This window comes from Thamnophis sirtalis, unplaced genomic scaffold, assembly GCF_051295495.1.
Source record: "Thamnophis sirtalis isolate CommonGarterSnake01/CBP01778 unplaced genomic scaffold, rThaSir2_p1.2 scaffold_1, whole genome shotgun sequence".
Classification (NCBI taxonomy): Eukaryota; Metazoa; Chordata; class Lepidosauria; order Squamata; family Natricidae; genus Thamnophis; species Thamnophis sirtalis.
Window position 1 is genome coordinate 48395900 of NW_028261381.1, and position 27462 is coordinate 48423361.

At 43.6% G+C, this 27462-nt stretch overlaps 3 protein-coding genes and 1 long non-coding RNA gene across 5 annotated transcripts in view; 1 reads left to right on the forward strand and 3 right to left on the reverse strand.

Moving 5' to 3' along the window:
* Nucleotides 1-4205: 4205 nt before the first annotated feature.
* The window catches only part of LOC106551604 (protein mono-ADP-ribosyltransferase PARP14), a 60062-nt gene continuing 36805 nt past the window's right edge, over nt 4206-27462 (reverse strand). The window contains exons 19-21 of the mRNA XM_087707798.1: nt 10528-10675; nt 5792-5966; nt 4206-4558 (exon numbers count right to left, since the gene is read on the reverse strand). Coding sequence (XP_087563924.1) covers nt 4272-4558; nt 5792-5966; nt 10528-10675 — 610 coding nt within the window. The 3' untranslated portion in view covers nt 4206-4271. The remainder of the gene's footprint in view (nt 4559-5791; nt 5967-10527; nt 10676-27462) is intronic.
* LOC148049391 (uncharacterized) lies at nt 13505-15463 on the reverse strand. Its single transcript, XM_087711542.1, has one exon. The coding sequence runs from the start codon at nt 14552-14554 to the stop codon at nt 13688-13690; it is 867 nt and encodes a 288-aa protein (XP_087567668.1). The 5' UTR covers nt 14555-15463; the 3' UTR covers nt 13505-13687.
* On the reverse strand, nt 15538-24827 carry LOC106551607 (protein mono-ADP-ribosyltransferase PARP15-like). Of its 2 annotated transcripts, XM_087711560.1 has the most exons (6): nt 24755-24827; nt 23683-23904; nt 21535-21690; nt 21118-21180; nt 17696-17863; nt 15538-15715 (listed from the first exon to the last, which is right to left on the reverse strand). In XM_087711560.1, exons 3-6 carry the CDS (start codon nt 21638-21640, stop codon nt 15681-15683), a joined length of 372 nt encoding a protein of 123 aa, XP_087567686.1. In that variant the 5' UTR covers nt 21641-21690; nt 23683-23904; nt 24755-24827; the 3' UTR covers nt 15538-15680. The 2 variants fall into 2 exon arrangements, with proteins under 2 accessions (XP_087567686.1, XP_087567679.1); XM_087711553.1 differs by lacking the exons at nt 23683-23904; nt 24755-24827 and adding an exon at nt 22645-23291.
* LOC148049392 (uncharacterized) lies at nt 19428-21452 on the forward strand. The gene is made up of 4 exons (XR_015696137.1): nt 19428-19641; nt 19798-19959; nt 20484-20673; nt 21148-21452. It is a non-coding gene; the product is annotated as an uncharacterized LOC148049392 (long non-coding RNA).

The window sequence follows — 27462 nt, forward strand, 5'->3', positions numbered from 1 at the left end:
ATCCAGCTCAGACAAGCGCTTTTATAACATGGCTGAGTGCCTCAACAAACTGTTGCTGTGGCCGACCGTGGATGCCCCGATTTCGGCACTTCACTCTAGCACTATGTTACCAGGGTCCCAGGAGAAGGTCCTGAAACCCGAAGAAGGCTGACCAAACTCTCCAGTGGGGCTACCAAGCGGCCACTTGGGCGGTCCGGGCTTAAGTGGCAGCTTCCTTTTTTTCTCGTTTTAGCTTGAGCTGGTTGCAGCAGCTACAGGGAAGAATCCTGCCCGGGGATTCCAGAGCATATCAGGACCTGAACAAAATCCTAGCAGCGGTGCAGTTTTCGGCTGATGCCACCCTGAGTGCCACCAGATTTGCATCATGGGCCATGGCATCCTCCGTGGCCTCCCGCCAGTGGCAAACTGATCTCCGGCACAAGTGGTGTCTGACCTCGGAGCCATACAAAGGGGGGGACCTATTCGGGGATTCCCTCCCGCCTCTCCTAGTAGAGGGAAAAGACAAGCGTAAGGTCTTGCCCACTAATTACAAGAAGGGGCCATATTCCAGACAGCAGGGGGCTAGACAACTAGATTGTGGGGGATCCTTTAGTTACCAGGATTATAGCCCATCCACCTTTAGGCAGCAGGGTAACTTTGGGCAATGCCAGAGACAGCAACAGTACCGCCAACAGCGGGGAAATCAGTCCAAGTGGCCCTTTCGGGGTGGGGGGAACCGATTCTACCGTAGGCCTGAGCCGCCTGGAGATCGGTTCCCCATTGGCGGCCAGTTAATTCATTTCGTAGAAGTGTGGGAAGCCACCACTTCTGACAGTTGGGTCATCACTACAGTTAAGACGGATTTGGCCCTTGAGTTCCTTTCGTTCCCTTTTTTCATTAGGTCCCCAGTCTCGGGGAATAGGCAACAGCAGTTCTTAATGAGCTCGGCCATACGTCATCTTTTAGACATTGAAGCCATCCAACCGGTACTGGTTGACCAGTGTTTTCAGGGTTTCTATTCTGTGTTGTTTGTTATCCCCAAGTCCTCGGGGGGTTGGAGGGCTATTTTGGATTTGAAGCATCTTAATAAATACTTGATATACCGATGTTTTAAAATGCACTCCTTGCAGTCAATATTAGGAGTAAGGCAGGGTGACTACCTCACCTCTATTGACATGACAGAAGCATATTTGCATATACCTATACGTCCGGACCACCGTTGTTTCCTCCATTTTTGCTACAATAACTGCCATTATCAATATAAGGCCTTGCCCTTTGGCCTCTCATCTGCCCCTTGGGCTTTTACTAAGGTGTTGGCCGCCCTGACAGCTCATTTGAGGACAGTGCCCATCAGGATTGTCCTATTTAGATGGCATCTTGATATTGTCACGCTCTCACGATAGGGCCGTGGTGGACCTCGACACCACTGTTCATACCTTCCAGTCCAATGGGTTTTCCATCAACAGGGCCAAGAGTCACCTGGTACCTACCACCCGCATTTTACACCTGGGGGCCTGGATTGACACGGAAGCAACCCAGGTGTTCCTTTCCAAGGAGAGAGGACAGCCTCCAACAGTTAATCTCCCAGGTGGAGAAGGAGAGGAAGGTTTCACTAGCTACCTTGTCTAAATTGCTGGGAAAGATGGTTTCGGCCATCGCAATTGTCCCTTAGGCCAGACTACACACCAGGGAGTTGCAATGGCTTCTACTGCCCTTCTAGAAGGCACGGAGGAGCACTTCCCTGGCTAGAGTTACCTTGCCTAGCGAGGTACATCGATCCTTACATTGGTGGAGGTCTCTTGCGATTAATAGAGGGTGTCATTTCGGGGTGAAGGACAGGATCATGATCACAACTGATGTGAGTCTCATGGGTTGGGGCGCCCACCTTGATGTACATTTGGCTCAGGGCAAGTGATCAAAGGAGAAAAGTGCCTTAAGTATTAATCTCCTCGAGCTTAGGGCCACCCATCTTGGCCTCCTCCACTTTGTAGACATGGTCAAGGGGACCCATGTGCGGATTCTGACAAATAACATTACAGCCAAGGCCCATGTCAACAGACAGGGGGGCACCCAGTCGAGACAGCTGATGGGGGAGGTGGAAGAACTGGGTCACTGAGCAGAGGTTTACCTCCTGTCCCTTGTTGCTGAACACATTTCAGAGGTTGACAGTGTGAGGGCAGACTGGCTCAGCCGCTCTACCCTGGATCAGGCGGAGTGGAGATTACATCCTTCTCTCTTCCAGGCGATTATGCGACGGTTCAGGGTTCTGGTCATGGATCTCTTCGCCTCTCCAGCCAATGCCCAGCTACCACGGTTCCTCACGAGGTTCCCTTTGACAGGGGCAGAAGGGATGGACGCCCTCCACTGGCCCTGGCCTCAGGGACTGCTATACGCCTTCCCTCCACTTCCACTATTACCCAGGGTTGTACACAGGATCATTGCATCCAGGGCGGAGATCATAGTAATTGCCTCGCATTGGCCACGTCCGCCATGGTTTGCGGATCTTCAGACATTGTCTGTGGAGAGGCCCTGGAGGATTCCGCCAGACCAGGCATCAGCCAGGGATCTCTGGTGCACCCAGACCCCAGTGGCTCCAGCTAACTGCCTGGCGCTTGAGCGGGAAGGTCTGAGACTGGACAGGTTCTCCACTAAGGTCATGGACACTATACAGGCATCCAGGCGACCCTCCACGGATCGTATTTATAACGCTACCTGGCGGGTGTTTTGTGAATGGTGTTCTAATAGGATAACACCGGTTTCAGCCTCAGTTCCCCAAGTCCTGGAGTTCCTCTAGGATGGGCTGGAAAAGGGATTATCGCCCAATACCCTTAGGCAACAGGTAGCGGCCTTGTCAACTATGTTGTCCTGTGGAGGGGGACAATTGTTATCTCAACACCCGGCGGTTAGGAGATTTTTGAAAGGGGCTTCTAATTTAAGGCCATCTATAGTAGAGATATCACACATGGGACTTGTCTAAGGTCCTCACCTCCTTCATGAAAACCCCGTTTGAGCCCATAGATACTATTCCTCTACAATTTCTTTTCCTGAAAGTTGCATTCTTAGTTGCTATCACATCTGCGCGGAGGATATCAGAACTCCAGGCACTATCCATTGGGGAGGGTCTGTGCACCTTTTATGAGGATAGGGTGGTCCTCAGGCTTGACCCCTCCGTCCGCCCCACGTTCAATTCATGGTTCCATCGGGCACAAGAAATTCTATTATGATTTTTATCCCTTGCCTTCGAGACCCTTAGAGGAGCAGTGGCACATGTTACATTTCCGGTGGGCCCTTCAAACCTATCTCCAGAGAACATCGGATTTGCGGAAGACGGAATGCCTCTTTGTTTCTTTTCAGCCTTCCGCTCTGGGGCAGAGGGTTTCGGTCACTACCATGGGTAGATGGGTTAGAAAATGTATTGCCACAGTCTATTTCTCCAACGAGGAGCCGGTCCCACAGGGGATTACGGCCCATTCCACCAGAAGCTCGGCCACTTCTGCAGCGTTAAATACTCAGGCCTCCCTGGAGGAGATTTGCAGGGCAGTGGTGTGGGCAACCCCCTCGCCCTTTGTTCAGAATTATAAGCTGTACAAAATCACTTTGGCAGACGCTGCCTTTGGCCACAGGGTTCTGCAAGCAGTCCATAACAGTCTCTTCCCTCCCTATGAGGACTAGCTTGGGTATGTCCCATAAGTGGATGCTATCTCCAGCTCTATTGAGAAAGGGCATCCAGCCCTGCTCTGTATGGAGACTGTTTTTTCATGATTACCTGGGAATAGGGTTGATGATGTTGTTGTTCATTACCTTATTTGTGCTTGTGGACTTTCTTGTTGGTTTTGCACTACATGATTTACTAAAATTGAAGGTTGGCTAACACGTGGAGTCTGTGTCTTTGTTCTTGGTCGCAAAGCTGGGTGGAGTCACTCAGAGAGATGGGTTATATAGGTGGCTAATTAATTATTAATCCGGCTCAGTCCAATCGGAGAATGGACAGGGTTAACCCATAAGTGGATGCTATCTCCACTCTATTAGAAGAGGCGTATCAGGTAAGTACCAACACCCTTTCTGGCTCTTTTTGGCTTCTACTTTCTGACTTGCGAAGTTCCTCAGGTAGATGTGGCTCTTAATGGCAATGTCTGAAAACAACTGGATTTTATTCTTATTTTAGTCTTTGCCGCTCTAGAGAGGAACTAAATAATGAATTGAGATTCAAGTGACAAGTATTTAAAGAGGTTCATACAAATTACTTGCTTTTAATGTGACAGGAAAGAGAAATAATCTTTTTGCCTGTTAACTTATCTTCTAAAAGTAATTAGATATTCTGGGTAAGCCCGAGCATCATGAAAAATAACAAACATGGATGGTCGATTCATGTTGTCAGTTACACTGTTATATAAATCAAATCCAGCCTTATTTTTGGATGGTGGTATAATCTGTCCTGATCTGCCAATGCAATAATCTCCAGTCAGAACACGCGCAACATACATATATTTTCTGCCACTTTGGTCTGGAGTGGAATACGTGTCCCGTGCAGAATAGTTTGATTTGACGGCAAAATAGGTCCCATTACCAATCGCTGCAGCTGAAACCAAGAAAAAAAGGGTTTGAAACATTAAACAGATATTGGGGCAAAAAACACCAGAGGAAAGCACCACTATTGGTACTTCAGCTTTGAGTGATGAATTATAAGGTTATCTAGCCAATTGCATTTCTTTTAAAAGCCACTGGTTGTGTTGTTCATTCAGTCACAGCAAATTGATCGAAAGGAAACTGAAACCTCATTTTAGGAAGAGCGAACAGAACATTGTAAGCAAGGAGTTATAAAACTGAGATGTTACAACTACCACTTTTGTGAAAAACAAAAACAGCCTAGTTTTTCCATTCTTCTCAACTGAACTGAACTGAACTGAATAAAGATGTTGGCACCTATGGTTCCTTCAATCCATCCACTAAGCAAAATGAGATGCTGAGCATTCAGAAGCCACAATCCTACTGAACTATAGAACAGAAAAATAATATTTTTTCCCCTGAACTGTCAACCTGATGGATCCAAGATTTCCTTGAGGGGAAATAAAACTCTGTGTATGAACTCTTCTGACCACATTGGCTGGTGTGGAAATGCAGCTGGTCATACTTTACAAGTCTGTCTCTCTGTGTTGAGTTTGCACAGCTCCCAGAAAGGGGTTAAACCAACACAGTGTGCCTAAGATTTTGCAGATGTTTGTAGTGTTTTTGTCTTATGACAGTTTTAATACTTTCATGAAGTATTTATTTTATCATTGTATCAGCCACTTTGATTCTAAATGCTATTTTAAAAGTTTTTATTGCCTTTTAAAGAAGGATGTAACAGTATAAAGCTCTTCTCTTAGGACTTAATCTCTATTTTTCTTGACAGTGTATTCCTTTCAGCAAGTTTTTTTCCAATAGGATTTTTTATATATATATTTAAAAAACCAACGACCCAGATTCTTCACTAAATCTTGCAAGCTATCACTGGAAGAGGAGGGGATGTTGTTGGCTGCTTTTTAAAGATATTTATACACCTTTGAAACGTAGTGATTTAGAGTGGTGCAGTGGTTAGAGTGCAGTACTGCAGGCTACTTCTGCTGACTGCTGGCTGATTGCAATTTCGCCGTTCAAATCTCCCCAGGCTCAAAATTGACTCAGCCTTCCAGGTGGGTAAAATGAGGATCCAGATTGTTGTGGGCAATATGCTGACACTGTAAACTGCTTAGAGAGTGTTGTAAAGCACTATGAAGCGATATATAAGTCTATTGCTTTCATAGTCCCTTACATCTGCTTGGAAGGAACTTACCATTCTTTCCAGCATAACTGCGGTTAAAGCCAGTCTGATAAATTTGCACCAGTGTGGAACGGGGAGTCCCATGGAAAAGGACCTTCTCATTGTTTTTATGGCCATTTTGTGTATCTATTTCCTTTTTCTTGACTTGATAGGATTGCCAGAGGTAAGGGTTCTGTACCCTTTCAATCTACAAAGATTGCAAACGTAAAATGTTATTATTCGTTTACCAGTATCATTCCCTACCATACAACGTCTCCCGTGAGTTTTGTCATTCTCCCTTGGTGACTATGCTGAGATTAGAAATAAACAGTCTGAGAAGAACAGTCGCGATGGAGACTTGGCAGGGAGAGTCTCTTACATGTTACTACTTGCCAAAAAGATCCTGTTGTCCCCTGCATTGCCTTTATTCAAGAAGTGTCAGAATATGTTTATTTTTATTATTTATTTATTAAATTAACTGCCCATATCACTACTGTACAGGTAGTCCTCGATTTACAAATGTAATGGAGCGTGCTCATTCTATTCATACCTTGAGAATTTGTGGGAGTGAATTTCGTACCTTGAACAAGATCACTCCCTGCTTTCACCCACGCATCCGCTAATTTAATGTGTGGGCAAATGCACGGTTCATTAAGTGCACATGAGGTATCTGAGTGGGGAAGGCCATGGGGGGCGGGGTTTGAACTACTGATGGAACAGGCCCCAAAGGTCTCCACAACCTACTAAGATACCTCATGCTTCCCACTCCCTAATGCGCCAGACTCACTTACCTTGTAAAGATCTCTCTCTCCTTTGCTACATTTTTTTCCACTTTGAGGGAGAGAAGAGTCGATGGAAGCACCTCAGCACAAAAAGTGTTTCCAGCACCTGTCTCCTGCTCCTCCCCTCTCCCCTCAACTTCTTTCCTCCCCCACTGGGACACTTTTCGCCCAGATGGAGACCTGGCGGATAGTGGAAGCTTCATCTGCATGCAAATCCCTCTGTTTTCAAAGGCCTCATAACAGATTCATCCGGTTGTAGCCTACCCGCTAGAACCGGTAGTTAATTTTCTAAGCAGTTTGGAGAACCAGTTGTTAGAAGAAATCTCCTTTTGTTTTTTTCCCACTTTACAAGGTTAATCCTGTATGGAAGGCAGGAAAGAAACATTCTGGGGTTGTTTCTAGCCTAATCTTTATTGACCTGCTTACAGAAACTGTGTCTCCATTAACCCTTATCACATTCTTGGCAGTACGCATAGACTTACTGACTCCGGATGGTTGTTTCCACACACACACACACACACACACCCTTTGCTGGTACTTTGCTGGGGCTTGACTTTCTTAAAGGGTAAGGGTTCTTTTAAGCTTTTTACACTGCTGTTGGGAGGAAATGCTCCCCTGTTGGAGTTCTTCCAGCCGGATCAGGAGTGGGTTGCTGCCAGTTTTACTACTGGTTCGCAACCTGCCCGCACACCAGATGTGTGCTATGCATAAGGTGACCAGATTTTCAGATTGGTAAAGAGGGACACCATTGACCGGGGGGGCGGGGGGGGCGCTTGATTAAAAATTTTATATTTTGTCAAACATGACCCCAGGACACTGAAACCATCATAAATACGAATCTGTTGCCAAACATCAAAATTTTGATCACGTGACCATGAGGATGCTGCAACGGTCGCTAAGTGTGAAAATGGTCGCTAAGTGTGAAAATGGTGATCAGACACTTTTTTCAATGCCATTGTAACTTTGGTCACTAAATGAACTGTTTGAGACTTGCATTATAATGCCTTATGCCAGCTTACATTTTCAAGAGAGAGAAGCTAAACTCCTTGTTAGAATTGAAATAGAAATGAATAGAGTAGAGTAGAGTAGAATAGAATAGTTTATTAGCCAAGTGTGATTGGACACACAAGGAATTTGTCTTTGGTGAATATGCTCTCAGTGTACATAAAGAAAAATAAAATAGTAAGATAGTGGGATCCTTGCTGCACCAAGCCTTCACTAATCCTCTCACTTTCATCAAAAACAGTAAAAATCACTCATGCTTTTTTATTTCTATTTATTATTTTGCTATGGCCACATATGAATATATATGCACATTCCAAACAGATTTTCTTACTAAACAGCCACCATTCTCATCCATAGGCCACTAAATGCCTCACCAACCTTTTCTGTATTCTTTCATTTCCTTCCATCCATTTTATTTATTTAACACAGAGTAGATTAGGCTGTCAGCCTTAGTCATTCTTCTAACATGACAACAATTCTTACCAACAAGGACGGTATTGGCACATTTTAGCTAATGCAACCTAAACATAACCAAAGCCTATTTCATTTCAAGTATGCTAACTTTATTCTATGCCTTCCCACGCATTACATGGCTTGAACGTTCGCGGATCGCCACCAAATTGCACAGGTGGTTGTTCTACCAGATGGACATCCTTACTTTTTCTTGAAAACGGGAGAGAGGCTGCCTTTCCTAGTCTAGCCCCGTAACAACAACCCTACGAAGTAGGCTGGGTTTTAAAAAAAAGCGAGTGTCGGGGAATTCTGCAACTGCATCACCTCTTCGCTGCTCTCGCTTCCCAGGGAGCTCCCTTTCCTCTCACCGAGCAGCCCATTCTCGGAACAAAATGGAGAGGCTCAGAGGTGGATACGCCTGGCAGTCGGTGGGGACGGTGCTGAGAGGGGCGTGCGCTGGGGAAGGGAGCTTGCACGGTCCGCCTCTGAGCCTCTCTGCGCAGTCACCCCCTTCCCCGTCACGCCCCCCACCCCAAAAACAAACCACCAGTGCTCCTCCTGCTCCCCCACTCCCCAGGCCTGCAGCGCCTTTTCTTCCCGTTCGGCTCTGAGCCACCGTCACGGACCTCTTTTGGCTCCGCTCTAGGCACCGGCCGCCGCGCCGCCATCCTCCCCTCCATCATTCCCCCTCCTCCCAGAGCACCACCAGAAACATGCCAACCTCAATACGGATGCAAAGGCGTCACATCGCCGCTACCCATGTTCACGAGGCACCGGGCATTGCAGGGCGCAGAGGAAGCCAGCAGACAGACGGGAGACTTGGGGAGGGGGGAAGGAAGAGATCCCGTCCAGGGTAAAAAGAGGGAAAAGCGGAGAGCCTACCCTGGACGGGATCTCTTCCTCCCTCTCCCCCACCCCCGGTCTCCCGTCTGTCTGCTGGATTCCTCTGCGCCCTGCGATGCCCATCTGGGTTGGCTTCCTTGGACACTCAGCTGCCACCCCCACCCCCACCTTCCCTCCGACCAACTGTCAGTTTATTCTTCCTGCACGTGAAAGCGCTTTAGTCAGTGGAGTGTGTGCTGGGAGGAATCTCTCTTCTCCTCCCTGCACGGACCCCACGGTGCCTGCATCAGAGCTCGGGCGGGATTCAGGTGAAGGAAAGGACTTTTCTTTTGCCGGCATCAGAGCTCGGGCGAGCAAAAGCAAGTATTTTAACCAGTGGGCTACGCGCAGGTACGAATATATCCCCTCCTCCCTGCATGCATCCACTGATTAAAGTGCTTCCTCTGGCCCGCCTGATCTTTGCTGCGGGAGCTGGGAGGACAGGAGATTCCTCCCTGCACGTGAAAGCGCTTTAGTCAGTGGAGTTCGTGCTGGGAGGAATCTCTCTTCTCCTCCCTGCACGGACCCCACGGTGCCTGCATCAGAGCTCGGGCGGGATTCAGGTGAAGGAAAGGACTTTTCTTTTGCCGGCATCAGAGCTTGAGCGAGCAAAACCAAGTATTTTAACCAGTGGGCTATGCGCAGGGACAAATATATCCCCTCCTCCCTGCATGCATCCACTGATTAAAGTGCTTCCTCTGGCCCGCCTGATCTCTGCTGCGGGCGAAAGGGAGCTGGGAGGACAGGAGATTCCTCCCTGCACGTGAAAGCGCTTTAGTCAGTGGAGTTCGTGCTGGGAGGAATCTCTCTTCTCCTCCCTGCACGGACCCCACGGACCCCAATTCCACTTATGGCCTCAGGTCTATTTACCCGTTAGAGGGTCTGGAATTGATCGCTGCCAGTTGGGGGGTGCAGAGGAACCCAGCAGACAGATGGGAGACCGGGGGAGGGGGGAAGGAAGAGATCCCATCCAGTGTAAAAAGAGGGAAAAGCGGAGAGCCTACCCTGGACGGGATCTCTTCCTCCCCCACCCCCCCGTCTCCCGTCTGTCTGCTGAGTTCCTCTGTGCCCTGCGATGCCTGGCGCCTCGTGAACATGGGTGGTGGCGATGTGACACCTTTGCAAGTGCCTCAGTTGCTCCTGATCGTGGGCAGATCTCAATTGATGAGGAACTCAATAATCCTGGCACATAAAGCTTTTTTCCCCCCTCGGAAACTGAAGATTGTTTAAAGAAAAAGGGAAGGGCAGGCAGCTTCACGTGAGTGAGTAACTCCGGCAGTGGGAATCGGGAGGCTTCGGGTGGGCGGCGGCGCTTCCCTTGCAAACGGGGATCAGCGCACTCGCTGCCTCCCCCTCCCCCAGGAGGAGCTCTGCAGCGGGACAGACGAATGGAGGGGGAGATCACCCCTTCCTCCTCCGAGCCCCCAAAACCCCATCTTCCCTGGCCTGCACCCCTGCGCCCAGGCTCCTTTGGGTTTGGGGCTAATCCGAATGGGTGGAGCGGGGGATCCCCGGGGCAGAGGCCTCCTGGTGCAACGGTCTTCCGCAGCTCCGGAGCTAACCTTCGCCTTCCCTGCCCAGGATTCCAAGGCTGGAGGCCTCGGCAGCAGCCACCCCCACCCCCAGCCGGCCAACTCTCACCCGTACCATGAGTTTACCGGCCAGGTATCCATTGAGCTGGAGGGCAGGCACCGTGGCTTCCTCGCGGCTAGTCTCGCTGCTTTCCCCGGGCTCGGCTTCATTTCCTCCCCGCCCATTCTTGGTCCCCCGACTGAGGCCTTCGCCCCGCCCAAGCCTACCTGCCAGCGGACCCTTGCTACGAACCTCCCTTATCTACCGCAAGGAGAACCGATACACGTGGCCGCCTCTTTTCCCTTCCACGGCCACTTCCAGCCTGCCTTCTCACATGCTGGTCAAGCGCTTCCCGCCTGTCCTTCGCTTTGGGGATCCTTCGCTTGCTCTCTTCGGCGCGCTTTGCATTTTAGCCCTCACTTCTCATCTCTGCCTCCCCGGCTCAGCTGCGCCCTCGCTTCCCCCACCCACCAACGATCATCCCAGAGGCTGCAAGCAGAGACTGAAGGAAGACTGCATTTCAGTTAGCGCACCTCGGAGTCACCGATGCTGGCTTCCCTCCCCCTCCATCTGGGGCAGCGGCTAACAGGGACGGCCAAGTGCTTTCCTCAAAAACCCCGCCTTCCACACACACCCGGCTTCCAAAATCCGGGGAGTTGCGGGGAGGGACGATCTTCTTCCCCTCTCTCAGGTTGCCCAGTTCCCCCCCCCAGTTCCTCTCATGAGTAGCTCGCAAGGGAAGGCCTTCCCTTCCCTTGCTAAAGGCCGCCGCCGCCCACCCGAAGCGGCGAAGCCTCCCGATTCCCACCGGCACCGGAGTTACTCACCAGGGCAGTGCAGCAAAAACAAACAGCGAAGGCGAAATGAAATGGAGACTCGTGAGAGTCACGACTCACGCGGCGTGCTTAAGCAGACTCCAGCCAATCAGTGAGCTGGCTGGGATGGAAAATTTTAAGCACCCTCGTGCATGCTTAAAGTTTTCCATCCCAGCCAGCTCACTGATTGGCTGGAGTCCAGGCCAATCAGTGAGCGGCAGGCTGGGCTGGCTTAGTTATGAAAGTGTAGATAGAATAGATTGGGGAACGGAATGAGCGAGCTAGCGGCAGCTGATGATGGGCGGGGGAGCCAGCGAGCGTCGAAATAAAGCGGGGTTTTTTGAGAAGCGGGTGGGACGCGGGAAAAACGATGAAAAATCGTTCCTGTCCCGCCAAAAGCGGGACGTCTGGTCACCTTAGCTATGCATGCTGTTCAATATAAATTGTTCTTCACGCACGTGCAGAACAATTTACAGTGAACTGCGTACGCGCAGTCACTAAAAACTAAAATGGTGGTGGCCCAGAGGCAGCGAGGGAACCAGTTCGGGGGCATGGCAGGCCTAGGTCACTGCCGGTTCTGCAACCCAGGCCTGAATTCCACTACTGGTTCGGTCAAACCGGGAGCAATCCACTTTGAAGAAATAATTGAATAATGAAGTAGAGCTGCTGGAAAGAAGCTTTTAATGACAAGGAACCAAGATAAGTGACATTCAGCAAGGCTTCTTGGCTAGCTAGAAAGATTGACATTCAAACGTAACTTTACATACCCAAGTTACATACGTAATTTGGTGAAGTTTAATTCTGTGCTTGGTGAAGTTTAATCCTGTGTTTATTGATGGGATAATTTTCCCTATTCAGCTTTGTTTGGAAGGAAAAATGTTAATCTCCGTTCCTGAAAAGCAGCTTCAGAAATCTGGCTAGTTCCTGCGTCTTATTTGTTCTGGTAATTGGTTTAACAAGCAACAGCTACAGTTAATTGCTTTCTTTGTAGTTAAGTTTATCTCATGTGTTTACACTTGAACTTACCTGGGGTGTCACGCTTTGGAGATGAGCTTGTGTTTTAGTTTTAAAAGAATTTAAACCTGTGATTTAATTATTTGTATTGTGTTTGAATTTTTTCCTGCCTCATGGTTTCTTTTTCTATCTGGGGAGGGGGGGATCTTCCTTCACTGGTGGTTCTTGCACTGTTCCTTTGGGGTGTACTTCCAAGAGGCAGGATGCAAGCTTGGCACTGATTTTTTTACTGCCTTTTGGGGGGGGGGGGCATGTGATTTTTTCCTTAAATCTAGATGATTTCCTTAGGACAGTGAGGACTTTTTTCCTACCGTGTGCCAAAACTGCATGTTTGCACGCTAGCGCGTACATGCCCACTCATTCTCCCCAGGCACCCAGAGGCCCTCCAGAAGCCGGAAATAGATTTTTTCCCAAACTTCCAGTTGGCCCGTTAGGGCCTTTTTTCACTCTCCACAGGCTTCAGGAAAGCCTCCAGAGCCTGGGGCAAAAAGTGATCCATTTCCGGCTTCCGGAAGGCCTCTGGGGGGCCGGGGAGGCTGTTTTTACCCACCCCAGGTAACCCCACCTCAGGAAGTTTGGAAACGAACTTCTGGTTGGACCGTTGGGGCCATTTTTCGCCCTCCCCATCCTCCAGAGGCTTTCCTGAAGCCTGAGGAGGGTGAAAGCGGCCTCCCCTGGCCCTCCAGAAGGGCAAAAAAATCAGTGCACGCTGGAGCTGACAACTGGCGTGCCACCAAATATGGTTCGCTATCACAGCCTTAGGATATCTTGAGGTGAGTGAGACCAGCTGGTATCTTTAAATGGTGCAGCTTTATCTAAGGATTGCTTCTCCTGGGTGTGGTCTTTCTGGAGAGCTTAAATGAGCTCTCTACTAAAGGATTTCATTTTATGAGCAAGCATTGGCTGTTGATAGTTATCATTGCATTTTAACCATTTTAATTCCTCAAGGTGCTCTGGCATCCTGCCTGATTTGTAACTCCGGCTTGCAGGTATTTCTAATCTAATGATTGGTATTTAGAGCAGCTTTTTGCAAGCAAAGCTTTTTATATTTTTGTACAGGTAGTCCTTGACTTACAACAGTTCATTTAGTGACCATTCAAAGTTACAATGGCACTGAAAAGTGACTTATGACCAATGTTCCCTCTAATTTTTTTTCAGTGTGGGCGGAAAAGTATAGTGTTTGAGCGGCACATTTTCATGCCTGAGCACCTGATTTTTTTCACAGCTGTCACCCAAGACAACAACGAAATCAGTGTTATTTGAAAGTCAAAGTTATATTTATTCAAGATACACATTTAATTAAAAGTGTTATATATCAGTATCACTTATAATATTATTAAAATATTAAAATTATGTATAGTGTTTACGGTAATGTACACTGTTATTCACTGAAAGTCTGTCTCATCTTAAAGTTTCTCACGTCTGTCTTTCTTTAACAACCATTCCGAGTACACTTTGTCAAGATCAATCTGCACCGCTGAAGTCTGGTAAGATCGGATTCGCATCAGCATATCCAAGTGCTCAGTTTGCAGCCGATTGCGAGCTTTGGTCTTGATGGCATTCATCAAGCTGAAACCTCGCTCACAATCGGCGCTTGATGCTTGGAATGTTGCGCAGATGTCCAGCAGACGTGACAGCAATCCAAACTGTTGCTCTCTTAGTACAAACTGAACTACATCATCAAATGAGTGCATTAATCCAGACTTGAATTTCTCTGACACCAGAAATCTGAAGTCACAATATTGTGACTGTACAGCTGATGTGATGCTGACTTCATCCAAATCGTCAAAGAAATGCTGGTATTTTCCAACCAGAGTTGCAATCTCAGTTTCCCCAAAATTAAAAGAGTTCACATTCGACAGAGCAGCAGTTTCGAATATATTCCAATCTGTCAGCTCATTGTCTGGAAAACGACTGTCAAGATGCAAGCACAAACGTTCAATAAATCTGAGTATAGGAGCCATGTCAATGTCTGGGTTGCTCTCCATATATTCGCGAGCTTCGTTATTCCAGTAAACCGTTTCACCTAAATACTGCAGGCGAAGCTTGGCTGTTCTGGCCTTCACAAACTGAACAGCTTCTATTGGTGTCAGGTTGCTTCTTTGCAACAACTTGTTCAACTCGGCTAATTCGCGAACAACGTCATCAAACACAATCAATGCAGCACGAATCTGTGGATCCGTCAACTTTTTGTAACAATATTTACATACTGGGTCACTTTGTGATTCTGCTTGCTCTTTACAGTACTCAACCAAAACTGTAATGTTTTTCATTAATGCTCGCAATGCAAAATGTCTGGAAAGCCATCATACTTCATTCAACGGTCTGAAGGCTACCGCTTCACAGTCAAGAACTTCTGCTAGTTCTGCAAATGCCGTTTTCTTCACAGAAGAGCGGCAGAATAGAGTGTACACAGTGCGCAGTAAAGTCTCAATGTCTTTCATAAGTAAGACGTGCTTACATGCATCATCAATCCCCAGGTCTTCTCAATGTGCCACACAGTGCTGTTCAACCAAATGAGATACATCTTGACGAAGCTGAGCAGCCACACCATTATGCTTACCCAGCATCACAGATGCACCGCCTGACGTAAACATGACCATCTTTTGAAGATTGATGTTGTTTGTAGCATAGAACTCTTTTATGGCTGCTGTGATTGCTGTGCTGTCGCATGTTGACAACTGTAAAATTCCTGCAAACACGATCTTATAAATTGCAGCATTAGACGGGCGGAATTTCGCATACAAAATCAACATTTTGGTGACTGATATATCGGTGCTTTCATCAGCAAGATTATGACAACTGGCATTACATAGATCATGCATGACTTCTTTCTGAACAACTGCATTGATGCACTCCACAAACTCAAAGCCATAATTCTTGCTGCACCAGCTCTCTGGAATGGACACATACTTGCCTATGTGGTCATGTATGGCTTTGACTGATAATATTGACACATTCATGTTTATGGCCAGCAACACATTATCAATCAAAATTTTGACTTCATCAGCATTAGCATTTCTGCGCAGTGAAACGTCTTTTCTGTTCGCTTTGTCTTCTGCACTTTCAGTCCGTAGCCTCGGCAGCCCTCCAGATTTCTGGCATCGTAGTTTAGTGATCGAATCCAGGTGAATCTTCTGATTTATATGACGCTTCAAATAATCAATTTTCCAATCGTTCCATCGTTTTCCAGTGGCTTCTTGGCTTCAAATATGCCAAGCTTCTTGGCATATTTGGCAAACAATGTCGTCACTACTTTCATGATAAGTGAAGATGTCACCCAGTTTTGTTAACTGTTTTCTAGACAAAGTTGGCAGTTCAGTCTCTACTAACTCTTCCAACCATTCTAGTTTAAACTTCCAGCTGCACTTTTTCTTCGTAACAACATTTACTCCAGCTTTACGTTTTGACATCAGCACTGACTGATGATGTACCTATAGGGTTAATCAATTATTACAATTATCTTTTCAAATTCATTTTGGATTAAATAAAAAAGAGCTTTGAAATGAATATATAAATGGCACTTAATACCACTAATATTAAAATAGTAAATGTTTGATATACTTCATTTTAATGAATTTCACTTGATATACTTCATTTTAATGAGTTAACATTCAATTGCAAAGTTGTCTATACACTGTATGCTTCTGTGAATGTATTATATGCAATTTGTATTTTAAATGAGTAAAATTTTTAAAATCTGGAAGACAAATCATCTTCCTGAGCTGTGGTGGTGCAGTGGTTACAATGCAGCACTGCAGGCTATTTCTGCTGATTGCTGGCCGCCAGCAATTTGGCAGTTCGAATCTCTCACAGGTTCAAGACTGACTCAGCCTTCCATCCTTCCGAGATGGGGAAAATGAGGACCCAGATTGTTGTGGGCACTAAGCTGATTGTGTAAACTGTTTAGAGAGGGCTGTAAAGCACTGTGAAATGGTACAGAAGCCTTATTGGTATTTATTCTTATTCTTTTTAAAGAAAAAAGTTAAAAACTCTCAAATTCAGATAGAGAAGGAAGCACGATATGAGCCAAGAAATATGTTTCTAGATACAATGGAAGTCACAAGCATTGTATTAAGTTATTCATTGCTTCTTTCACTTTGGGGAAAAGATTCCTGTACTGTCAATTTCTACCAAAAAGTAAAAACAAGCCTAAAATTCTTGCTAGGAAATGAATAGATAGAAAACCTGCTCTACACATGATCAAGTCTTGCAGATGTAGTATGGAATTGACTGCAAGTGGTCTGTTCACTTTGATTACTTTTTTAAAAAATGTTCCTAGTGATACACACATTCAACTGTTTTGTACTATTGCCCTACCCCCTTTGCACACTTTTTAAGTGAGGAAGATATTTTTGAGATGCGACCAAAACAGTAATCTAGCCACTAATCCAACCCCAATGATTTAAGAAGTTCATTACCTTCATCCTTTCCAACACGTTTAATTTTCATGCTTTTTCCTTGGCTATCTACAACACACATTTTGTTCAGATCAGCTGTGTAGTTCTGACCCTGAATCTGGACCTGAATTTGTTTCTTTTTGCTGATTTTAGCATCTTCTAAATCAAGGTTACTGAATGTATCAAAAGCTACAAAGACATTTCCATTTGTACAATACTGCCACTCAACCAAAATTTGAGCAAGTTCTGCTTGGATTTCTTTTCCTGGTCAGCTTTAAGTGTTTTTAAGAGGTTCTGAATTTCTGTGAAAGCAGTGAGGACGTCCCGGGGGATACCGGATAACAAAATAAAAGGAGGAGACTCCGTCCTGTTCAGATGAATGACAATATGCAATCTTTTCTGGAAATCATTCAGTCTCTTGATTTCAGCATCAGCAAACATGTCTATCAAGTCATCATGTGCATTTTTAAAACAGGCAATCAGTTATGCGGAATGTTGCCTATCTCCTCATAAAATAGGCATATACAGTGAATCTAATTTACTTCTTGCCTTTCTTCCATCAATGGGGTTAAGCTTAGCCTTGGCTAAACTTGGCAATTTTGAGACTTGTTAAGTTGACATTATTTCAACTTCTAAGTATAGCCTTCAGCTGTTATTCCCTAAGAGCCTTTGATCAAAGTCCTAAACACACCAGGGGTTGCTGTCTGCAAATGAACAGAAGTCATAAAGGAGATATTAAGAAAAAGAAGCTCAGAGGTGGATCCTACTTCCTTTTTAAGGATGGAATACAAAGGAATTTCATCTCCTTTGTCAGTTCATACATAGCAGAACACTGGAACTTGTCCATATGATGCTAGCTTAGCATGGCAAATCCATTGCAACAGTTCACATTTTTTAACAATGAGCTAATTTAGGAAACTGTCACTAGGATTTAGGACATAGGTTCCTCATTAATGAAAACTTTATTCTGGAAAAGCACAAATGATTATCTGGGGGATGGGGGGGGATACAAACCTGTTCCAATTACAGGGAAGGCTACAGATGCATACTGTTTTGCTTCACATTCCTGAAGCACTTTGGAGATCTGAGTTTTGATGCTGGAGCAAGGAGCCAGGTGGATAATTTTTTTACAAGGTAGTTTTCCATTCTGTGTGGTTACAAATCCATTGTGAGGCTGTGAGGCTGGAAAAATAAAAATGATAACTTCTCCATGAACTGTCCTTGTTATACAGTATACTACATTCATTGGAGGTACAGTATCTATAAATACATGTTTAATGGGAGAGCCCCAACTACAAATTCTGTCTGACAACAGATCGCCCTTTGTGGCTACTGCAAAGATGTATTTGGCACAGTGCAGGAAAAATTGGGTGTTCTTTTTAAAGTCAAATTGTAGAAACATAGCCCTCTCATGAGCTCTTTGGCACAGGCAGAGAAAATAAGGTAAACTCTTGATGTTTTGCTTTGTTTTTTTCACTGATGGTCAAAGACTGTGATACATCAGAAGTGCCAGGTAGATAAGCAGTTTCTGACGCTTTCCAAAATCTGCTCCTCCATCTTCATAAATATTCTGGCATTCTGGTGGGAAGTGACCCTCAGAAGCTGAGGGAAGGTTTTGGAAATGGTGCCATCAGAATGCTTATTCTGACATCAACATTCCTTTCCTTGTCATCTAATTCCAAGGAACCATAGGATCCTCTTAAACTTTACCTATGTCCAATAATGGGCTGATTGGAAAAAAAGAGCTGAAAATAAATCCCAACAAGAGATATTGCTAGAAAACTAGACTTTGGGGTTGAGGCTTAGCTTGTTTGAGATGAAGCTACAACCCTTAAAAGAGTTAGTTTGCAATCTAGTAGTTATTTCTTAAGTGTTCCTCAACTGTCTCTAGAATTACTGACAACGGCAAGGCCACATTTGTAACCTTCAAGCTAGCCACCTTTCCTAAGCTAGTCAGATTTAAAAATAATTACCCACAGCTTGATTATATCCTGTCTTTCTTGACTCAACAACACTCTCCATGAAGGGCAACTCTTGAAAAGTCTTTGGAAATTACAAATGGTGCCAAACGTAGTATCCACACTGCTAATTGGTACAAAGTGCAGGAATCGTAGTTTGATTGTAGGTGAAAAGATCAATTTCAGTAACTGGATGTTTGCCTGTCAGAAAGGAATACTAAACATCTTTAACATTCTTTGCTATTTATGATTGATTTCCAGGACTGTTGGTCCCTTAAATGAGCCCATCTATTTGTTAGGATACCCTTTGGTAGACGTCCTTGCTGTCACACCCTGGTCCTTCTGGCACACAGGAGATTATTACTCAGGCTATAGAATGCAATTACCCATACGTTACAAATATCTCAATTCCCTCTACACATAGAAAATCTATAAAGATGCACTTCTTTTGCCAGGCTGTTAACAGTTAACATTAGTATCAATCTTTATGGAGTGCTTTCTGTATAGAAATATAGACCAAGGAAGAAAATCTTAGAAAGCCATTTAAATGACAGTTCATTATATGTAGCAAAAGCTTCTTTTAGTCTTTTATCACAGTATCTTAAGACAGCCTCCTCCTGATTTGTAGATTTTTCTTTATAACAAACAACAGCCAATTTACAGAATAGTACAGGTAATCCCCCAGATATGAGGTTTCTTTCAGGGAATTTTCAACAGAACGAATTTATTCAGAAAGGGTACTTACATTAGAAATTCAAAACTGTGATCAAAAGCAGGCCTCTGTAGCCATGTGACTTGGATTCAGTCACTGTTGCAGCGCCACTATTTTTAACTCTGTGTCTTGTTCTGCCTGTGCTGTTCGGGGTTATGATACAATTTCTGGAAGACGGCAGGGTGATTTTTGTAGCCAGCGCAGCCTCGAGTTTGGTTTTGATTTTTGGGTGCTGCATGAAAGATCTGCTGTTGCCTGGGCTTGAGAACTAGAGTGCTAGAATTGTTCCTGTAAGTATTTTAAAATATTCTTTTTTTGTTACTCTATAGTGCAGTACAGTACTGTTTTGTCTTAAGCACTTTGGGAACTGCTCTGCTTCTTTTTAAGTACTGTTCTATACTTTGCAGACTACAGTATTGTGTTCATAAGTAACATGTAATCCCCAGGTTACAGCATCTCCTAGTGTTTAAGAGCAAGTCCCAGAACTACAAATTTTGCAGCACCACGACAATTGTTCAACCCTGCCGGGCAAGGTCTGCACATGCCAAAATGGAGCTGCAGAGGGGAGATCGTGGCGGAGAGGAGATAGCCTGCTAGATCTTTACACAGTAAGTGACCTGGTGAAACAGTTTGGGTGGGGTGAAAGCACTTGTGGGGAGCATGAGGTTTTTCAGTAGGTCCGTGAGCCTTGGGTATTCTTAAGCAAATGCCCTGTTCCACCACTAGGCCTTCCCAACCTGAAATACTTTATGTGCATTTAACGAACCGTGCATTCAATTAGCGAGAGGGAGCAATCCCGTTCAAGATGTGAGAATCACTCCCAAGAATAGAATGGGTAGGCTCCATTTCATTCGTAACTCAAGGACCAACTGTACAGTCTTTTGCAAAAATAAAGTTTGTTTTCATTTGCTTTGAAACTGTTTGTAGAAATGCTAGCTAGCATCTACACAAGGAATTCTATAATATTGTGTGCTGTATCTCTTCTTAAAACTGCTGTTTTTTCAAATCTGCAAGCTATTTATATGCGTTTTGAGATTTTGCCTGGAGAGGCTTGTGTTGATCAGGACGGTGTTTTTTTTTAAAGAGGTTTTAAATCTAAATTGCAAATCTAAATTGCCTCCACACATTGTAGGTTCCCCATCACTGGAGGCTTTTAAGAAGAGACTGGATAAGCATTTATCAGAAATACTCGTGAGAACGGTATTGGATTGGATTAGATGACCACAAGGTTCCTTCCATCTCTCTTATTATTGCAAGACAAGACTTCTGTAAACCCCCCTCCCCATCTCCTGGGTGCCTGGCTGGTGAAGCTTAAGCTACAGGTAATTAGTTGCAGGTGTTTTTTTTTTTTTAAAAAAAAAAACAACTGCAATTGGAGTTCTTTAAATTATCACCCCACACCCCTCTGGGCAGCTGTCTGAAGACACTTGAGCTGATCAGCAATAGGTTTTTTTAAAACTGCAAACGAAGACCTCTGTGAGCCTGCTTGGAGGCAATTTAGTTCCTTCCTTGGCTGTACCGCAAAGAGCTGATTGGCGGAGGCGGAAACAGCTGATCAGCAGCTGGGGAGGGGGGGAGTAAGTCAGATCTTCATTCATTTAACGAGCCATTTGATCCAATTAATGAATTTTATACATTTGTACTGACAAATGTATTCAGAACTATGATAGAACAATTAAGAAAATAGCATACAAACTATATTTGGCAATTGAAATTCCCCAAATCCTCTGTTACCTAACCCAATGAAATCTCTTGTTGCACCTTACCAAGTCTTGCACATTCTGCTTCAATTTCAGGTCCAGCAGCTTCCAAAATTGCTTTGGAGACACCTGTAAAGAAATGAAAAAATGGGGGAGTATGTATGAATGTAAAAAGTGAACTTAAAACACAACCTTTGCTTGCTTGCAAACATTTCATAGAAAGAAAATTCCTAAGAATTTGTGAGGTGGGGATTGAGTTAGATACTGCATTGATATATCCAACAGAATCGAGCCACAATACTCTGAAATACTGTCTGTGCTTACAAGAAAATAGTTTTAAATCAATGAATCTTCATTTCTCGCTCTCATTCATTCACATACATGCAAACAGACTTTTGCATATCCAAATAGCTTTTTGTCTTGCCAAGAATGAGCACTTAGCTTATTAGAATGTTCAGAAGATGTTCATTTGAAATTCAGTACCTGCTTTGGATGAAAAGTTTTCATTGGTCACATTCACAATGACATCCGTCTTTTCCATAACAATATCTCCAGTCACTGACTGGAAGGTAATGGATCCAAACTGCATTTCATTACTCCCTAAAGCTGAGGTAGAAATGGATCCGAAGGAACCTGTGACTGAAAAAAGAAACACTATGATTCAGTTATAGCACTGATATCCTTGGACTGAGCATTGTCCTCCTATTCTTTGTAAAAGATATAAATACCTATTTCAAAGTTTAAAAAACTTCAGTTTTTTTAGTCTGTATCCAAGGGAAATAAATCTGTATACAAGGGAAATAAGGTCTGCACATCTGGGAAATGCTACTCTTAAAAGTGGCACCTGGAACATCTAAGATGCTACGGAACTCTGTTGATTTTTCCATCACCACCAAAGGGTGAAATTAGAAGATCTATGATCAAGATCTAGCAAATGTTTCCAAAATGTTAATAGAGATGTCCCCAAAAGGGCCACTGAAACTACATATGCCATACTGGAACAATTCTTTGCCCAGTGTGGAAGAGGACATTTGTTGGAGAAAAAAACATGGCTCATTCATATGCTGAAATAACACTTAACAGGTAAACATTACAATCAAGGATTTGCTGAACAAGTTATTCTACTCTACTTTGTGCATCACAAGTTTGGTCTAGTGGTTAAGGTACCAGACTACAAAGTGGGAGACTATGAGTTCAAGTTCCAACTTAGGCATGAAAGCCAGCTGGGTGATTTGGGGCCAGTCACTCAAGAAAAGAAGAAGAGGAGTTCACCTTCTTACATTATTTGTAAAAATAATAAAGGCAGGATGCAAACAAATAAACCATACTAAGCTACGATTCACAACAGTAGCTGTATTTGTACACTGCATTAACTACCAAGAGCAAACATATCATGCTATGGCTTCGCATATGTGGTTATGGGCATTCTGAAAGAAAGTCTAAAACAGAGATTCCCCCAACATTTCCGGCTTTGGCGACTGGCAAAAGGGGGGAGGGCGAGGGAATGATTACATGTGAGAGGCAGCAAGCGCTCACCTGCCACTTCCACAGCCCTCTTCCAAATGGGTCTTCCCAACTGAGCCCACCCATTACCTGCCATTTCTTCATTGCCAGGTGGCACAACCTTGAGAATATCTTCAATCCCAGATCGAAAAACCTTTGTAAATACCTAGGGGGGGGGGAAGTTAGCCACATGTTTCCAAAACTATGCAAAGAAGGAACAATAACACCATGGAACAATTCTTGTAACATTTCTATAATGGCACTCAGGATAGTGAACTTGCAAATTTGGGGATCCTAAGGGACAGTGTCATTGGATGGCGTACAATGAGGGTTTCTACTAAAAATAGGTGGATCCAACATCTTCAATAAAATATAATCACTGTAAGAATAGGAGGAAGCCAGGAAGCTGTTAAGCGCTTTTACTAAAATTTACTAACATTAGGGCAAAATTGCTACACCCCCCAAAAAACCCATGAGGCTCTGGATAAAACTATTTGCTTTGACTGTCCTGAAAGACATCACTGATGCTCATCTTTGAGAAGAAGAGATGATTGATTGGAAGATACTGCCAAATACAATGAGAGTCATATGTACATTATTCCATAGAATATTTAAACATGGTTAATGAGCATCTGGCTGGATTTGAACATACTATGCCACAAATCCTAACAAAACAAAGCATTAAGTTTGGTAAGAGTGTCAATTTGGTGTAATGGCTAGAAACCAGGAGACCTTGAGTTCAAGTCCCATCTTAGCCGTGAAATTTTGGGCCAGTTACTCTCTCTCAGCCCAACCAACTTCACAGGGTTGTTTTTGTGGGGAAGATAGGATAAGTAAGGCTTGTTGGTTATCATCGCCTTAAGTTATTTATAAAAATAGTAAAGGTGGGATAAAAACAAATGAAGAAATGAATTAATTTAGTTAAAATCAAGCAAATCACATTGTAGCTTCAAAGGACAAGTGGGCTACCTTTGACTGTATCTGGGAAGTAGATGTCCATCCAAAAGTCCAGCTTTGCTCCTGCTGTTTTTGTAATAACTGGAAACTTACAATTATTTTTGCAAATTAAAGTTTGAGGTTTCGTAAAAACAAAGGGCAGTTTCTTATTTGGAAGAAAAGTAACATTACATTTATATTTTTTTTATCTTTTGGATGTAAGAGAACATGAACATTTTCAAGGGACTTGAAATTCTTCTTTCTACTGAATGTAAGTATTTCCTGAAACATACATTTAGCCACCTCATAATTTGGAAAATTAAAACCTCCAGTCCCAATGGCTGGGAATGAGATAGACTTTAATGACAACATTTCGGCCCTCTCCAGACAATTTCTCATAATACTTTTCAGTATCTGTAAAATATAAAGCAATATTTCACCATTACGCTTTAAAAGAACCAATATTAACACAAGACTTAATTTAGGAGCCAGAACAGACAAGAGGTGTGCACAAATCAACTTCATTCACACATAAAGACAGGGATATGAAAAACATGCAGAGCTATATCCAACTACATCAATTCAGCATATTCAATTGCATCAAAACTATAGCTCTGGCATTGAAGAATGGATTACAAAGAAATGTCTCCTTTTTAAAATTAAAAGTCATAATGTATATTATATCAGTCCATCAACAGATAAGCCAATCCTCAAAATTTCTAACCAAAGTATGATGGAAAATATATCACCAATGGATAAACTGCTACCAATTGGTCATGATATTTTAAAATTCAAGAGTCAGCTCTTATATGGGCTTAATTCACAAGTACATACAGGTAATTTAAAAACTATGATCTTACGTATATCCTTATAGAATAAATAAACCCATCTGCAGATAAGCCAAACGTTTAAGTGCATTTTAATCGCTGAAATTCTTAGCTTATCGTCACATATAAAGTTCTTAGGGATGAGGTGGACAATTTAGCATACATACTTTGTAACTTTAGTACAAACTAACACACAAAAACTGATGTTAAAACCAAAACCGTATAGCAGAGCCATTGAAAATACCCAGGTATTGGCAAAGCTCAAGAAACTGCCTTGAGCATGCATAAAGAGCATAAAAGGAAATATCAGTTCCCGTTATTCTTTAACCTGAATTGTTAATCTCATAAGATTATAAACAAATATTCCTTCTTTTTTACTCCTGAACATTACATTCCATGGCAATTACAGCAAACAAGGAAGCAAAATAAACCAGTACCTTGGTTGCATTCCCTTTTCCTGCATCCCACTGGGGAACTATGACGTGGAACAAGAAAAGGCAGGCAAGATTACTGTATATACTCAAGTATAAGCCTAGTTTTTCAGCCCACTTTTTGAGCTGAAAAAAGCCGCCTCGGCTTATACTCGAGTCAGTGAAAAATTTGCCTGAAATGGAGGAGAAAAAGGGGCGGGGCCATGCCGCTGGGTGACGCTCGTGAATGGCCCAGCGCCCCTGAGTTTCCCCTCCCTCTGTGTCAGTTTGCCGCGCAGCATGCACCGCACCATCCCCCCTCCTCACGTTCTAATGTAATGCAGGGCTATCTTACGATTCCCCTTCCTCCCCCTCCTGCCGCTCTGCAACGATGTCCCACCTCCTCCTTGTTATGGCAAGCAGCCACATAGCGATGTCCCACCTCCTCTGGTACAGTGATCCAATGATAGGAATCACTGTGCCGTGTGTCATAGGAGGCGGGACATCATCATCACAGCGGGACATCAGCATCATGAGGTGAGTGAAGTATTTCATTGAATACACCGGTATTGTGTGATAATAATTTGTTATGCAGAGCAAATTTTTACAATGGCTACTGTATATTTAATGGGCACAGGCAGGCTGTATATGTTATTCAATGGGCAATGGCATTATTGGTATCTATTTTTATTTTTGAAATTTATCGGTAGCTGCTGCATTTCCCACCCTAGGCTTATACTCGAGTCAATAACTTTTCCAGTTTTTTGTGGTAAAATTAGGTGCCTCGGCTTATATTCGGGTCGGCCTATACTCGAGTATATACGGTATGCCCGTGGGTTGGAATTAGACAATTGCCTTGGGCTCCTTGATCTTGGACCATTTGATGAAACTCAAGTTGAAGCTCAACTCCAGCCTTCTGCAGCAAAGCTTTTGAAAGTGGCCTGTGCCAAACTTTAGGTCTTCACCAATAGTGCTTACGATAACATCCGTCTGGAATCAAAGAGACGTTAAAATTACTTCCAAGATGATTTTATGTATTACAAGATTAACTGCCTAAGAGCTAGGAATGTATATTACAGAGTATTATTTGACCTATTATACTATTACACAGGGAAAAAACAGTCCCTTAACAAATGAGAGATCTTTGATCCACTGGGGACTTCAGCAGGGAATGGGAACAGTATGGGAGAAAGGTTGCTAATTCCTTGTAACTCCCATCTCTGTGACTCATATCATATGGCTGCCTAGGTAATTTACAAATCCAAATATAGAATTTAAAAAGTTAAAAACATAAAACAAAACTTGACAATTCAGACTTACAAATAACCACCGCAATAAAACATGATAGGGCTCCATAAAGATACTAATCTAAGTCTGTGAATATTTATACTTATTTCCACCACGTATCACTCAAACTCACTACTTTCACATAATATTCTTATATCTTTCAGCAAACAACTTTCAATTCCATCTCCGTAGTTAATGTTCCATAATTCAAGCCCATTTCTTTATTCTGTAAACAACATTCATGGAGTAGAGACCAACAAAATGCACATCGCCTGTCTCACAAACACCAATCTTTGTCCCGTGGTGTAATATAAGTAATCCTCGAGTTATGAATGTAATAGAATGTAATAGAGCCTGCCAAGATCCCTTCCAACTGTTATTTCATTTTTTATTTTGTTACCTAAATAATTGAGCTAGGGTTCCCTCACACACTTCAATAAATAAGCATATTACTTTAAAATGTCTGATATGGAATTATTTGTTTTTAGTTTATTTATTTATTTATTTATTTATTAGACTTATATACCGCTTCATAGGGCTTTCAGCCCTCTCTAAGCGGTTTACAATTTTTTTTAGCAATTTGAGTCAGCAACTTGCCCCCACAGTTATTTTACTATATAATTTTCAAATAAATTATAATTAAATAGTCCACTAAATGATACATTACATTTACAGTGGAGCAAAAAAGTATTTAGTTAGCCACCAATTGTGCAAGTTTTCCCACTTAAAAAGATGAGAGAGGCCTGTAATTGACATCGTAGGTAGATCTCAACTATGAGAGACAAAATGTGAAAACAAATCCAGACAATCACATTATCTGATTTGGAAAGAATTTATTTACAAATTATGGTGGAAAATAAGTATTTGGTCAATATCAAAAGTTCATCTCAATACTGTGTTATACATCCTTTGTTGGCAATGACAGAGGTCAAACGTTTTCTGTAAGTCTTCACAAGGTTGGCACACACTGTTGCTGGTATGTTGGCCCATTCCTCCATGCAGATAGCAGTGATATTTATTGTACACGTAATCCTCAAGTTAAAAATGTAATAGAGCCTGTCAATTACATTCGTAACTCAAGGATTCATTTGATTGAATCATGTTAAATGAATATGATCACTCCCTGCTTTCCCCAATGCATTTGTTAATCGAGGTCATGCAGGTCATTAAATGCACATGAGGTATCTCAGAGTGGGGAACAGCATGCAGGGCCTAGTGCTGGAGCAGGTCTCCCCCAATCTACTGAGATACCTCATGCTCCCCTGGGGCTCCCACAGTTGCTCCCACCACATCCTGCCCCGCTGGGTCTCCACAGATTGGGTGTGCTTTGCTAGCATCCCGGATTCCACTTACTCCTCCCCACCCCATTTCCCATGGATGATTATTATTATTATTATCGCAACAACAGAATTGTATCACAGTGGCCAGTTGTTTCGCCGGATTTGGCA

Excerpts from the sequence above, each read along its gene's own strand:
- LOC106551607 (XM_087711553.1), bottom strand. Across the intron at positions 21,181-21,534 it reads AAACTTTTCATCCAAAGCAG|GTGTCTCCAAAGCAATTTTG; the intron begins GTACTGAATTTC and ends ATTTCTTTACAG. Across the intron at positions 15,716-17,695 it reads CTTCCCTGTAATTGGAACAG|GTACATCATCAGTCAGTGCT; the intron begins GTTTGTATCCCC and ends TTAACCCTATAG.
- LOC148049391 (XM_087711542.1), bottom strand. The coding sequence starts at position 14,554 with ATGAAAAACATTACAGTTTTGGTTGAGTACTGTAAAGAGCAAGCAGAA.